The sequence below is a fragment of the Barbus barbus genome (genome assembly GCF_936440315.1).
Source record: "Barbus barbus genome assembly, chromosome: 15".
In the NCBI taxonomy this organism is placed as follows: Eukaryota; Metazoa; Chordata; class Actinopteri; order Cypriniformes; family Cyprinidae; genus Barbus; species Barbus barbus.
Genome location: NC_136743.1, coordinates 29237180 through 29249332, shown reverse-complemented (window position 1 = coordinate 29249332; position 12153 = coordinate 29237180). Strand labels below are relative to the sequence as shown.

General features: G+C 39.1%; 1 protein-coding gene across 1 annotated transcript in view; it reads right to left on the bottom strand.

Moving 5' to 3' along the window:
* Positions 1 to 581: 581 nt before the first annotated feature.
* kcnt2a (potassium channel, subfamily T, member 2a) overlaps positions 582 to 12153 on the bottom strand; it is a gene marked incomplete at both ends in the record, with an annotated part of 30788 nt that continues 19216 nt past the window's right edge. Inside the window, 8 exons of the mRNA XM_079435776.1 lie at positions 582 to 717; positions 1712 to 1796; positions 3405 to 3693; positions 4249 to 4377; positions 4496 to 4579; positions 5383 to 5484; positions 5605 to 5716; positions 6319 to 6453. Coding sequence (XP_079291902.1) covers positions 582 to 717; positions 1712 to 1796; positions 3405 to 3693; positions 4249 to 4377; positions 4496 to 4579; positions 5383 to 5484; positions 5605 to 5716; positions 6319 to 6453 — 1072 coding nt within the window. The remainder of the gene's footprint in view (positions 718 to 1711; positions 1797 to 3404; positions 3694 to 4248; positions 4378 to 4495; positions 4580 to 5382; positions 5485 to 5604; positions 5717 to 6318; positions 6454 to 12153) is intronic.

Genomic DNA, 12153 nt, shown 5'->3' with positions numbered 1-12153 from the left:
AAAGTGCGTTTAGCTTTAGATAAAAATACTAGAGTATATAGCTCTGAAAGATATTTACCATAAACGACCCTGAGCGCTTGTTATGTGAACCGCTCCTCTGTTGACATGCTGCTCACTTAAAATGGTGCTGCTGTTACGCTCGCGGTCCGGATGGATGCCGGGGTGAGGATGCACTTATAGAAGTATTTAAGGATAAAAGACTCGAGTTGCTTTTAAAATATTCACAAGTCCTTTTCCTCGAGTCGAGTAAAGTCTGGCGTCATTTCAGGTCAAGTCAAGTCTGAAAGCTATAAAAACGTGACTCGAGTCCAAGCCCATCTCTGCCTTGGGGTGCATCAGACATATTTTGTTTGCATTTATTTTTGTATTATATTAAGTATCTTGATACACGTTATGCATAAACACCATTTTAAAGGAATATTCAAATGCTCACTGTAGAAGGAATAATTTTTGTGATTATTTATATAACATTATTACATATGTAATATAAAGCTTGAAGCATCAGAATCGGCATCGACCGATCACCATGACAAAAAAATCGGTACTCAGTATCGGCTGCAAAAGTCCTGATCGGAGCATCCCTACTTATGAGTGCATTCTCCATTCAGAGATGATTCTTTGTGTTCCTCTCTTATTTGTGAATCGCTCCTCATGCTGTTCTTGATGTTGTCAGTATTGTTCAGCTTTAATGAGACAGGATCTTTACGGATTATGTACCTGAAACCAAAACAAATAGAATTGAAATTAAATGTACATAAAACTACGGCCACATATAAGCTACAACCATTCGGCTGAATATCATATCTTGGTCATACTGCATCCTAAAACCAACAGACAACATGGATAATAAACAGAAATACAATAAATAGAAATTAAATTTATACAAGAAATGATAATATATACATTTTTTTAATAAAATTTCCTTTTTAGATCAGTAAGATTTGTTTATAGTGACATATAGTTTTCTATTTTTCATAACAATTGACAATTAAGGAAATTTCACCTCCAAATTCTCCTTAAAATAAAAAAACACTCATACTGTAATTGCACCTGTTTTGGGCTATCAGTTTAATATAATATATGTGTGTGTGTTTGTGTGTAATAAATATGATCATAATATATATTTATTATTATCATTTTATATTTTTAATTGTATAATATATACATATTATACAGTATATGTAGTGTTAGCTGAGGTAACACTATATTTTGATAATCCACTATAGACATTCTACTAACAGTAAGTAACTTTGCAACTACATGTCTACTATCAGTTATTAGAGTATTAGTAGACTGCCTACTTAATAACTTCTAACACTTTAGTTTAATGGGCCCACAACATACAACATTACTGACTATGAGAAACTTTGCAAGTATGTCAACTTATTCTACTAACCCTAAACCTACCCTACTGAGAATTAGTAGACATGTAGTTAGACGTAGGTGCAAATTAATGAGAATTAGTTGGCATGTAGTTGCAAAGTTACTTATAGTTGTTAGAATGTCTAAAGTGGACTATCAAAATAAAGTGTAGCCCAGGATTTAATTATGATTTTAAGTATTAAAAAAGTATAAAAAATAATGATATAATTGTCTATTTACAATGCAAAACTACTAAAATAGGCTTATAATTAAGAAAATAAGAAATCACAATTTTGCTAGAATTTGATGAAGTGTCCCTATGAAGTACAATAAATTCAACTTCACTTACACAATGTCATTAAGCTCCAGTCTTGTATCTAGTGATGGGTTGATTAAGGCGTATGAGTGCCTGCTCTGGTTATTATTCCGGTCATCTGGATTGAGAGACAGATGTTAATAATATTACCACAATCTTCTTCTAAAGCTGGGGTTCTCAGGTGCCCTTGAGGCCCACTTTTCTGCAGATTTTGACTCCAACCCTAATCAAATACACAATGACAAGCTCATCAAGGTTTTTCAGGATTACTAGAAAGGCACAGAGCTAAACTCTGCAGGAGCGTGGACTTTGAGGGCCAGAATTGAGAACCCCTATTCTAGAGTTTTTCAGTCATTACAATGTGTAATTCTAAAGAACTCCAGGACCATTTCCTAATAACAAAACACTCAACTGAAAATAGGAGGTATAAAATCAAATAAATTTAAAAACAAATATATATAGTGGAGATCAAAATTAGAGAACAATTTAGGAACACTTGTTCTTTTTCAGAAATAATGGAATCTTCATCATTCAAAATTTGAAGGAATTTTAGTCCTGGCTATTCCTTGCTAGTAGAACAGTGTTTTACTTTATTTTATTTAAGCCTTTATTTTGTGGAAAACATGGTGTTTGGAAGAGAACAGCTATGATTGTAGTATGAAATTAGTAGGAAATGAGGCCCTTGCTTTGAAGGACTTAAGCACATCTATGGCTGCAGGACATCACTAGTCTCTCACACTGCTCTGGTGTGATCTTGGTCCACTCTTCTTCCACAGTTCGGTGACTCTAGTGGGATTCCTAACCATAACTTTGTCACCAAGGATTTTCAATAGGGTTTGGATCAGGACTCTGGACTGGACAATGTTTTCAGCTTCAAGGAACTGCATTACCCGTTGTGCTGTGTGACAGGAGGCAGCATTGTCCTGTATGAAAATTGCTGGCTGATTGGACGATGAATGCTGGGAAGGTACAGCATTTTGCCGTAGGACATTCTGATAAACATTTGCATTCACCATTTAGCTATATAAGAGGCCCAACTCCTGCTGCAGAAAACTTCCCCCAAACCATGACACTTCCTCCTCCACCGTTCACTGACTTCTTTACACAATTTTGGTTCAGTGTTTCCCCAGTTTGACGCCGAACATAATGTTTTCCATCGGACCCAAATAAATTAAGCTTGCTTTCATCACTGAAGTGAAGAGTTCTCCTCCGTCCACACAACATGCTCCTCAGCCAAGGTGAGCCTAGCCTTGTGATTCTTTCTGCTGATGAGAGGTTTGGTCACTGCAGAGTGCACTTTCATTCTGACTTCTCTTAAAGGTCAAGACACTGTAAACCGAGACAGAGTCTTACTCTTTTCAGCGCTGAACTGGCAAGCAATTCCAGCTGCAGTGCTGAACCGATTGAACATCTAGAACATTTACAACGTTCTAGAACATTGTAAAGATGCAATGTTCTAGAAATCTTCTCTTGCTATTGACTGGTATTGGCCTTCATCTGGACAACCTGGTGTCAGAGGGTTTCAGTCATTTCATAATGGCTCACCTTCTTCCAAAGTCAATGAAAACTGAAAAGTTAGACTGCCAGTTAAATAAGGTTTGTCAGATAATTAAAGAAAGGTTAATTGTGCACCCTGGTTGTAGAGTTCTTAAAATCAAATAACATCATTTGTAAACATTCTAAATAAATGAAATGATTTCACTGTAAAATTTGACTGGTGTCTCACTGAATCCCTGCGTGGAGAGCCCCAGGTTCTTCATGCGTTTCTTGACCAGCTCAGTGAGCTCCTGTCTCTCAGAGCATGAGAGCAGGATGCCGCGCTGCTGACTCAGTCGGTCTGTTTCGCGCTCAGCGTGCCACGGCCCCAGCAGATTGGACGCCCACTGCATGCTCCTTCGACGCAGAGATTGAGTCTGGATGTCTGGCAGTTCACAGGAAAGATCCTGCTGCTGCTCCTCCGGGTCCTTTCCCTCCTCAAAGACTGACACCTTGTCTGAAATTTCGGATTGTGGAGTCTAGAATAAAGAAAAACTAGGTTTGTCTTGTCGTTCTTGATATTTCCAACATGCTGATATTTCCAATACATAATTTTAACCTCTTAATCTGTAACTTTTATTCAATTAACTGCAGAAAATGCCATGTTACTGCATTTTCTTTTTCTTTTTAAACGGAACAATTCCAGAAATTGTAACATCTAATTGCACTTTCTCAGTTTCTATTATATGTAAGTATTTAACTTTGTTACCAATGTTATAATGAGAAAAAATATCCAACAAATTAGGGAATTTCAAATTGGCAATAACCAACATTTGGTTACAAAACTAACACATACTAAGTGATTTTCCTGAATTTCTCTCATTTGTTGAAAAACTGGACATTGGGCAGTTTCAAGCTTTATTAATATGGAACCCTGTTTCTGCCATTAAAGGTGCACTCTGCAAAATTGAAAAAAACCTAATGATTAAGTAAAGGGTAAAGATGGCTCCTGCCTATCCCTTCCTTCCCAGTGTAACTGTTTCTCTTGATCTAAAAGTGTCCATGTGTTGTGGTTGGATTGAATGTAATGAAACCTCAGGAGGTTCAAGTGTCTGAGACTCAGTCCTGTAGATGCCGATGGGAATGTCTCCTACAGTGGAGGAGAGCATTTCATACAGTCTGCCATACGTCTCAATGCACAAGTCTTCCTCTGTGATGCTCATCTGAAATTTAATACACAACACTGTAACACTGCTAAAGCAACATCAAATAATAGCAATCTAATAAAAGTCATTTAAATGCGGATGTGGGCACTGTGCTAGTGTTAAACGTCATACTTACAGAACATAAGAAACCAGATTGTGGTGTGGTTTCTAGTCCAAGCAGCAGTTTGGTGACGGTTATCATATAATCCTTAACAAAACACTGAAACAACAGAAGCACTTCTAGCACAATTACGGTCAAGTTTAAAGGCATGGACATTTATGATTTCTAATAGCAAGAGTATACATACCATTCAAATGTTCAGGGTTAGTACGATTTTTTTATTTTTTATTTTTGAATTTATGCTCCCCACAGCTGCATTTATTTGATCAAAAATACAGTAAAACAGTAATGTTGTAAAATTACTACAGTTTAAAAGAAGTGTCTTTCATTTTAATATGTAATTTTAAATTTTAAATAATGTAATTTAAAACATTTTAGAATGTAATTTATTCCTATGATAAAAGCTGAATTTTCAGCATCATTACTCCAGTCTTTAGTGTCACATGATCCTTCAGAAGGCTCAAGAATTTTTATTTTTTTTTAATGATGATTGTTTTTAATTATCAGTGTTGAAAACAATTGTGCAGGACTATCTGATGAACCGAAAATGAAAAAAAACATATTTGAAATAGAAGTCTTTTGTAAAAATGCAAAAGTTGTTCCTGTCACTTTTGTTTATAAATTGAATGCATCTGTGCTTAATAAAAGTATTCATGTATTTCCAAAAAAATTATAATGATCCCAAACATTTGAATGGTATTGTATATAGGCAAGAAAATAGTTTAATGTGCTAAATCGAATTCCACAACTATGATGACTGATATATAATGTGATCTGTATTTGTTAGGACATCTAGTGTTTACATCTAGTATCTCCATTCTTGCTAATGTTGATATCTAGTGGTCATTAACAGGCAAAAATAATTTCAGCTCAACAGGCAGCAGCACTTGGTGTCTTAGTACCTGATAGAGCAGTGTGTCCAGCATCCCAATGCTAAACACCCTACCAGCTGCAAAAGGCAGGCGAAATATGAAGGACAGGTTTGAGCCTTTCTCTCGTTCTTTCTGCTCCGTGAAACCATGCAAAAAAACATGGAAAGAAGGTTTAGGCCCAAACAGTTTAATCAAAGCAAAACCATTATTTTATGATTTATTCAAATGAGAGTGACATGAATGTCTGCTCACCTTCTCTAGTTTGGAGAAGGCCAGTGTGTGACAGTCCTTTGCACTGAACTGCATGAATCTCATGTTAGCGGGATGGGTTAACTCTGTGATGATGTTAAGCCCAGAGAACAACCTACAGACCAGTCATTCATTTCAGTTACTGAAGATCTTCTGTTCCCTTGTGAAATATAAGTGCTCTTAATTGCACTGAATAAACACTTGTGTATTTCAAATATTACAAGCATACTGTATGTTTAAAACAAGCAAACATAAAACAAATACTATGATATTATAATTAAATAAACAAGAGTGTACCTAAAGTGTGCTTAAAGAGGGTACAGTTTCATGACTGTTTCTTTCTTCTGCTGAACACAAAAGAAGATATTTAGAAGTATATTTCTTTTTTTTTTTTTGTCTGCAACAGAAGAAAGAAACTCGTACAGATTTTAAACAACAAAGTATGGATAATTATGGCAGATTGTTCATTTTTGGTTGAACGTAAAGTAGACATTTAAACAGTGCAATTCGTAATGTAACATTTAAAGTTTTTAAAGCATATTTGAAATTATTATTTAATAATCTTTTGCTATGCTTTAAAAAAACAAACACTTATTTTGAAGTGTTGACGTGAAGTACTTGATCAAGAAATGTATTTTAAATGTACTGAATTGCAACTTCATTATTTCAAATATATTTAACCCTTTGGGAATCTCAAAATCTCAAGCAGTCTCTGACCTGAACAGGGTCTGGACATTAACAATAGTTTTTGCATCAGCCATATAGTCTTCCTCAGCGCACATGGTGCTCTCCTTATCCACGACCACCATATTAGCAGCAAACGAGACGCCACAACGCAACAGGTCATCTAGACTGTAAGGAGATAGATTTGGATCACTCTGGTTTCCGTCAAAAAAAAAATCAAGTCAGTAAGATTTTTCCATTGGCTTTTGAATTATTGCAGAAAATGTAAGCTCTGTGATCGACAAAAGTTTATGATTCTTACATATTTTGTTCATCAATCTTCTCAAATTAACACAACCTTTATTGAATTGTAAACCTAGATCCAATCACCAAATGTGAAAAGCTGTAGTTAGGCTATAAACCAGGGGTCTCCAACCTTATTTAATTCGGGAGCTACTTTTTAAAATGAAAGCGGCTGAGAGCTACCCATATTACACAATACTTAAATCTCTTAAATAATGTATCAATCCAAACTGTTATTCACGGTATTGTTAAAAAGTGCTGGAAATATTAAAAAAATACTGATACACACACTGAAATCATTTTACCAAATTTTATGACAAAAGCCAACAAAAATTAGCAGCACTATGCACTTTTTGTTTGCATGAAAAACGATGACCGGATTTAAAACTAACAAAAAATATTCATAACATGGTATCTACTGACATGTACTACATTCAAATAAAGTTTTGACCATTTTTTTTAAATAGAATTATAACATTTCAGCCTTAAAATCTTCTTTTTTTTTTTTTTTTATAAAAAGGATGAGTCGAGAATGATAAATTAAATTGTATCTGCTCCATAAACAGTTCTACATAAGCTAATGTGCATTCTAAAAATCTCAACACTTCTGATAACAATTAAGGTAGCCGATTTTCCATCGGCCGGTTAAGATTTACAACAAAAATTTGGTCCGATTTTCACATTGGTCTGAACAAAAATATGGCAGACAGTACGGTGGCCGAGAGAGCTCAACGCGCTGCAACTTCAGAAAACACATGCAAATAGAAAAAGCACCAGCAAATCAAAAAAACATCTTCATCAGTTTGACAGGTGCTGGAAATGCTCACAAAACAAAATTTTATTTGCAGTGCATTTCTTTATTTTGTTGTTTTGTGAGCATTTTCAGCATGTGTGTTGTCAAATTGATCAAGTTGTTTTTTTTATCGGAGTGTTTATTTACACTAAGTGCAAATAGCCCACCTTGTTGGCAAAGGCTATTTACACTAACTCCGCCCAACAATGTGTGATTGAGTTAGTCAACAATAAAAAAAGACGTTCATTCAGCATCAGTTTCAGTGAGGTAGATGATAAGACGTGTGGTTTGTGATCGACCCGAGTTCGAGTCCGCTTTTTACCAAACTTTTTTTCTCCCTTTTCAAACCTCATCGCATCGGAAAGATATTTGTTTTCAATAAAAATGAAGGAAATAATCAAAAAGTTGAAAATAAAATAATAGGGTAGGGTTAGTGGTAGGGCTTTATTGTCCCAATAAGGTGGCATCCATTTAATAATTTGAATTAAACTATAATTTACACTCAATACGTTATTATTGCGTACTGTTTTATAATGTACTATACTGAGGTGCAGATAATTGCCACTATTTGCAATAAGTAGTAAAAATAGAACATCTTGCTATTTTAACACAGTGTAAATGCTATTTGCACTTAGTGCCACTCTCTCGGCCACTGTAAGACAGACTGAATGAACTTGTAAATCCACAGTTTGACAGCAGATGGTGCTTATGAACTGCAAAGCAGTGCTGTTTCTACGGTAACCTCTGTAAACAAAACTGCGCTACCTAAACACGTTTTTATCACGGATCACACGGAGGGAAAATGGAAAGCAAATGCCTTCAAAACTTTTCTTAAGAGAATCGGTTTCCTATTATGCATTCATACAAATAATTCAATCATACAGTACATTCTTTCATATAATTTCCCTCAGCAGTCTGCCTTCAGTCATGTTTTCACACAAAACGAAACTATACTCTGCATGTTGCGTCTGTGTGAGACTAGTGAGTCTAACTTTGATTAAAGCTGAGCAGTATTTACTGTGATTTTTTCAAATCATGGTAATCAAATACGGGTCTAAATTATTTAAAATAATGATAATTAAAATATGAAACGGGATAATTAAAATAACCTCATGGCCGCCGATATGTCATGTTGTGGCGAGCTACCTCCAATCAGGCCACGAGCTACTGGTAGTTCGCGAGCGACGTGTTGGAAACCCCTGCTATAAACAAACTAGGCCTACACCACGGTTGCGTGACTTCATTGTCTTTACTCATTAGAAACCCTGGAGAAATCTGGTTAGCTTTTGAAATGGTCTCTCATGTTGTGTTGAATCACGTTTGGGGCAAACTCAGTTTTCCTCTGAATACTAAAGCCTGACGTTTGTTAATGTTTGTGCAGCTGCACAAACCTATGGTATTTCAGCCTGCCAAAACAGGCTTGCCCGACTACCTATATAAGTTGCCACTGAATGCCATTTCATCTGAATCGTTCTCCTTCACTGTGAAGATCATCTCCCCACTGGACTCTGAAGACACAGAACAAGAAGCCTGCTACTCACGTAGAAGAGTCCCAGCAGAGGAAAGATGCTCTCCAGCTCAGCGATTCTCCCCTGCAGCTTCTGGTGACAGTTCAGAGCAAATTTTCAGTTCTAATTGAGCAAATTTCAGTGACGTCTGATTCAGATTGCCACACCACAAATGTGTACATGCAGGGTACGATTCAGACGAGCACAGTGAGTGTGTCACTTGCCTAGGCCTTGCACACACTGAGGCGGCGCTCACTGAGACCGATTGCTCTCATTGTGAGAGCATGAGTCCTGCTTGTAAGTCCTGTCAGTCAAGGTGTCCCTGCTCCTAATGCTCTCCAGTTTCTCTCATCCCAGGAGCCTCGGAGGAAGAAACAGGTAAGTCAGAGGCCTGAGAAGACAGCCTCGAGTGAGATCATGCCAGCGCAAGGTCTGCATGTCTCACCCGCTCCACAGCGAGATGATTCCCTGTACTCTTTACCAAGAGGATCAGCACTCTTCATCTGGAGCTAGCGTCATGCTCCCCTTTGGAGGATCTGAAGAGGATGCTGCAGATGATTCCATGTCACTGGCAGTCTCTAATACAGAGGATTAGTCCAGCTCCGTGGAGGACCCCAGCTCCCTTCTGCCCAAGGGTGGTGTTCGGCCCAGTGTGGACAGTGAGCTCATCCGTATGAAGGCTGTTAAAGAATTTGGCCTGGAGTGGTCAGGCCAAGAAGAGCCCATCCGGAGCCGTCTGGATGAATGATTTTTTCCAGAGTACCACCAGTGAGCCTCCCAGCACCATTCTTTCCAGAAGTTCATGACAAACTCACCCTACTCGGCTCATGTCCACTCTTCCAACTCTGCCACCCTCACTTCCATTGATGGCACCAAGGCCAGGCCAGACCTCCCTTGAAGAAGTCTTGTGTTTGCATTCCAATCCCCCATTCAGCTCTGGGTGTTCAAGCCTTTGTTCACACTGTCAATGATGGGCAATGCCATCCCAGGTGTGTCAAGTTGGGTTCTGCAAACTATAAAATGAGGCTACTCACTTCAATTCACTTGCACACCTACCTCCTTCAAAGGTGTGGTCCAAACTTCAGTTCAGGACAATGATGCTCCCGAAAGTGCAGTATCTGCTGGTGAAGGGAGCCATTAAAGTGGTATTACCAGAGAACAACATTTACATTTTACATTTAGCTGACGCTTTTATCCAAAGCGACTTACAATTGCTATATATGTCAGAGGTCGCATGCCTCTGGAGCAACTAGGGGTTAAGTGTCTTGCTCAGGGTGTCACATTGGTGTCTCACAGTGGATTCGAACCCGGGTCTCTCACACCAAAGGCATGTGTCTTATCCACTGCGCCATCACCACCCTTATGCAAGGAGTCAAGAAGCCATCATTTCCTCATCTCAAAGACAGATGGTGGGCTCAGGCCCATCCTAGATTTCAGTCTCCTGAATCGCTCCTTAATGAGGCGGCCATTCAAGATGCTGACTTTGAAACAGATCTTTGTGCCTTTTCTCTTCATTGTTCTGCTCCTTCAAGTCATCAGATGGATCAGGGAGGCCGGATACTCCAGTTGTGGTTCCCCAACCTAACACAACTGTCATCGACAGTTCCCTAGCTGATTCCACTGAGGAAAGACCTTTCTCAAGCAAGAGGTTCGCTCTATGCTCTAAATTGGTCCATCTTCTCTGACTGGTGTGCAAACCAAAATGAAGACCCATCCTCTTGTGAGCTAGCGACCATTTGTCCTTTTTAAAAGAGCTGCTGGATAAGGGGCGCACCCCTTCCATGCTAAATAGAGCCAGAAGGCTTAACCCATCTTTCCCTCATACTGTTCCTATTTGAGACCTGTCTACGGTCATCAAGGCCCTTTGAGGCCCTCCGTTTGGTGGAGGTGGCTGACTTCCAGCCCTTTTCGCTTAAGACCACCCTGCTGCTAGCTTTAGTATCTGTCAAGTGTGTGGGTGACGTACAAGTGTTCTTGGTGAGGGCTTCCTGTTTGGAGTTTGGGCCAAACAACTGTAAATTCATCCTCAAACCCAAGCTAGGTTACTACCTTAAAGTGCTCTCTACTCCATTCAGAGTGCAGGTCATCACCCTGTTAGCTCTCCCTTCTTCGGAAGATGAGCAGGGAGATATCTTACTTTGCCTGGTCCAGGCCCTCAGGATTTATGTGGAGCGCTCTAGCCAATATCAGCAGTCAGAGGAGGTCTTTGTGTGCTTTGGAGGCCGCACTAAAGGGCTGCCAGTTACGAAGCAGAGATTACCCTGCTGAATAATTCATGCAGTAGCCTTGGCTTATGCCTCAGTGGGCTCTGAGGGCCCCCATTTCAGTGAGGGCCCCCTCCACTAGGGGGATGGCCTCCTCTTGGGCTTGGTCCAGTGGAGTTACCATTAGGGATATTTACCAGGCAGTTGGCTGGTCATCACTATCCACCATTACTAGGATTTATGATCTGGACATCCCTTCCCTTCAGGCACAGATCTTGCCTGCATAATTGTCTTGCACCCCTAGTAAGTGGTCTACAGTGTCTTGACTGCATGCTCCGGATGGTGGTCCGAGCCTCACAGGTTAGGCTGTGTTTCTTAGGGCCCTCATGGCGGTACCCTAGAGCTGGAATTGCAGGACGGCTTCCGTTCTGAACTACTAGCACGGCGCTATGGTATATCGTTCCCCGTGTGTGATTCAACACAATGGGAGAGACCATTTCAAAAGGGAACGCTCTGGTTACTAATGATGCTGCTGCTTCTCAGTTGAAAGAATCTGACTGAATGGCATTCAGGGCTGACTTATATAGGCAGTCATTACCGCCTGTTTTGATGGGCTGAAATGCCAGAGGTTTGTGCAGCTGCACAAATGTTAACAAATCAGGCTTCAGTATTTAGAGTTTCCCCCAAGTGTGCAACTTTCATATTTGCATTGTCAGTGTCATTGATCAGATTAACGCAACGTGTAGTCTGTTTACATGATGGCTCTAGCATCTTATATATTGCTAAGTATACTACTAGTTTTTCTGGAATGAACCTTTTGGTCTATGAAGGTATGAGACTGTCTTTTCTCCCCTCCAAATGATGCATTTTCTGCCACCATTTTTCACTCAGTGCACAGTGTTTCCGTGACTGTCCAAAGCACATGAATACAGTGCAAGGCATGTGAGTGGGAATCTGTTTCTAAGCTTCTAGCCATAACATTCTAATACTAGATTGTTTTACACCGTACACATTTGGCACCACATAAGCAGTGGTAACCTTGCTCCAGAGCAGGCTTTCAGGTTAAAAGTGGGGTTTAATG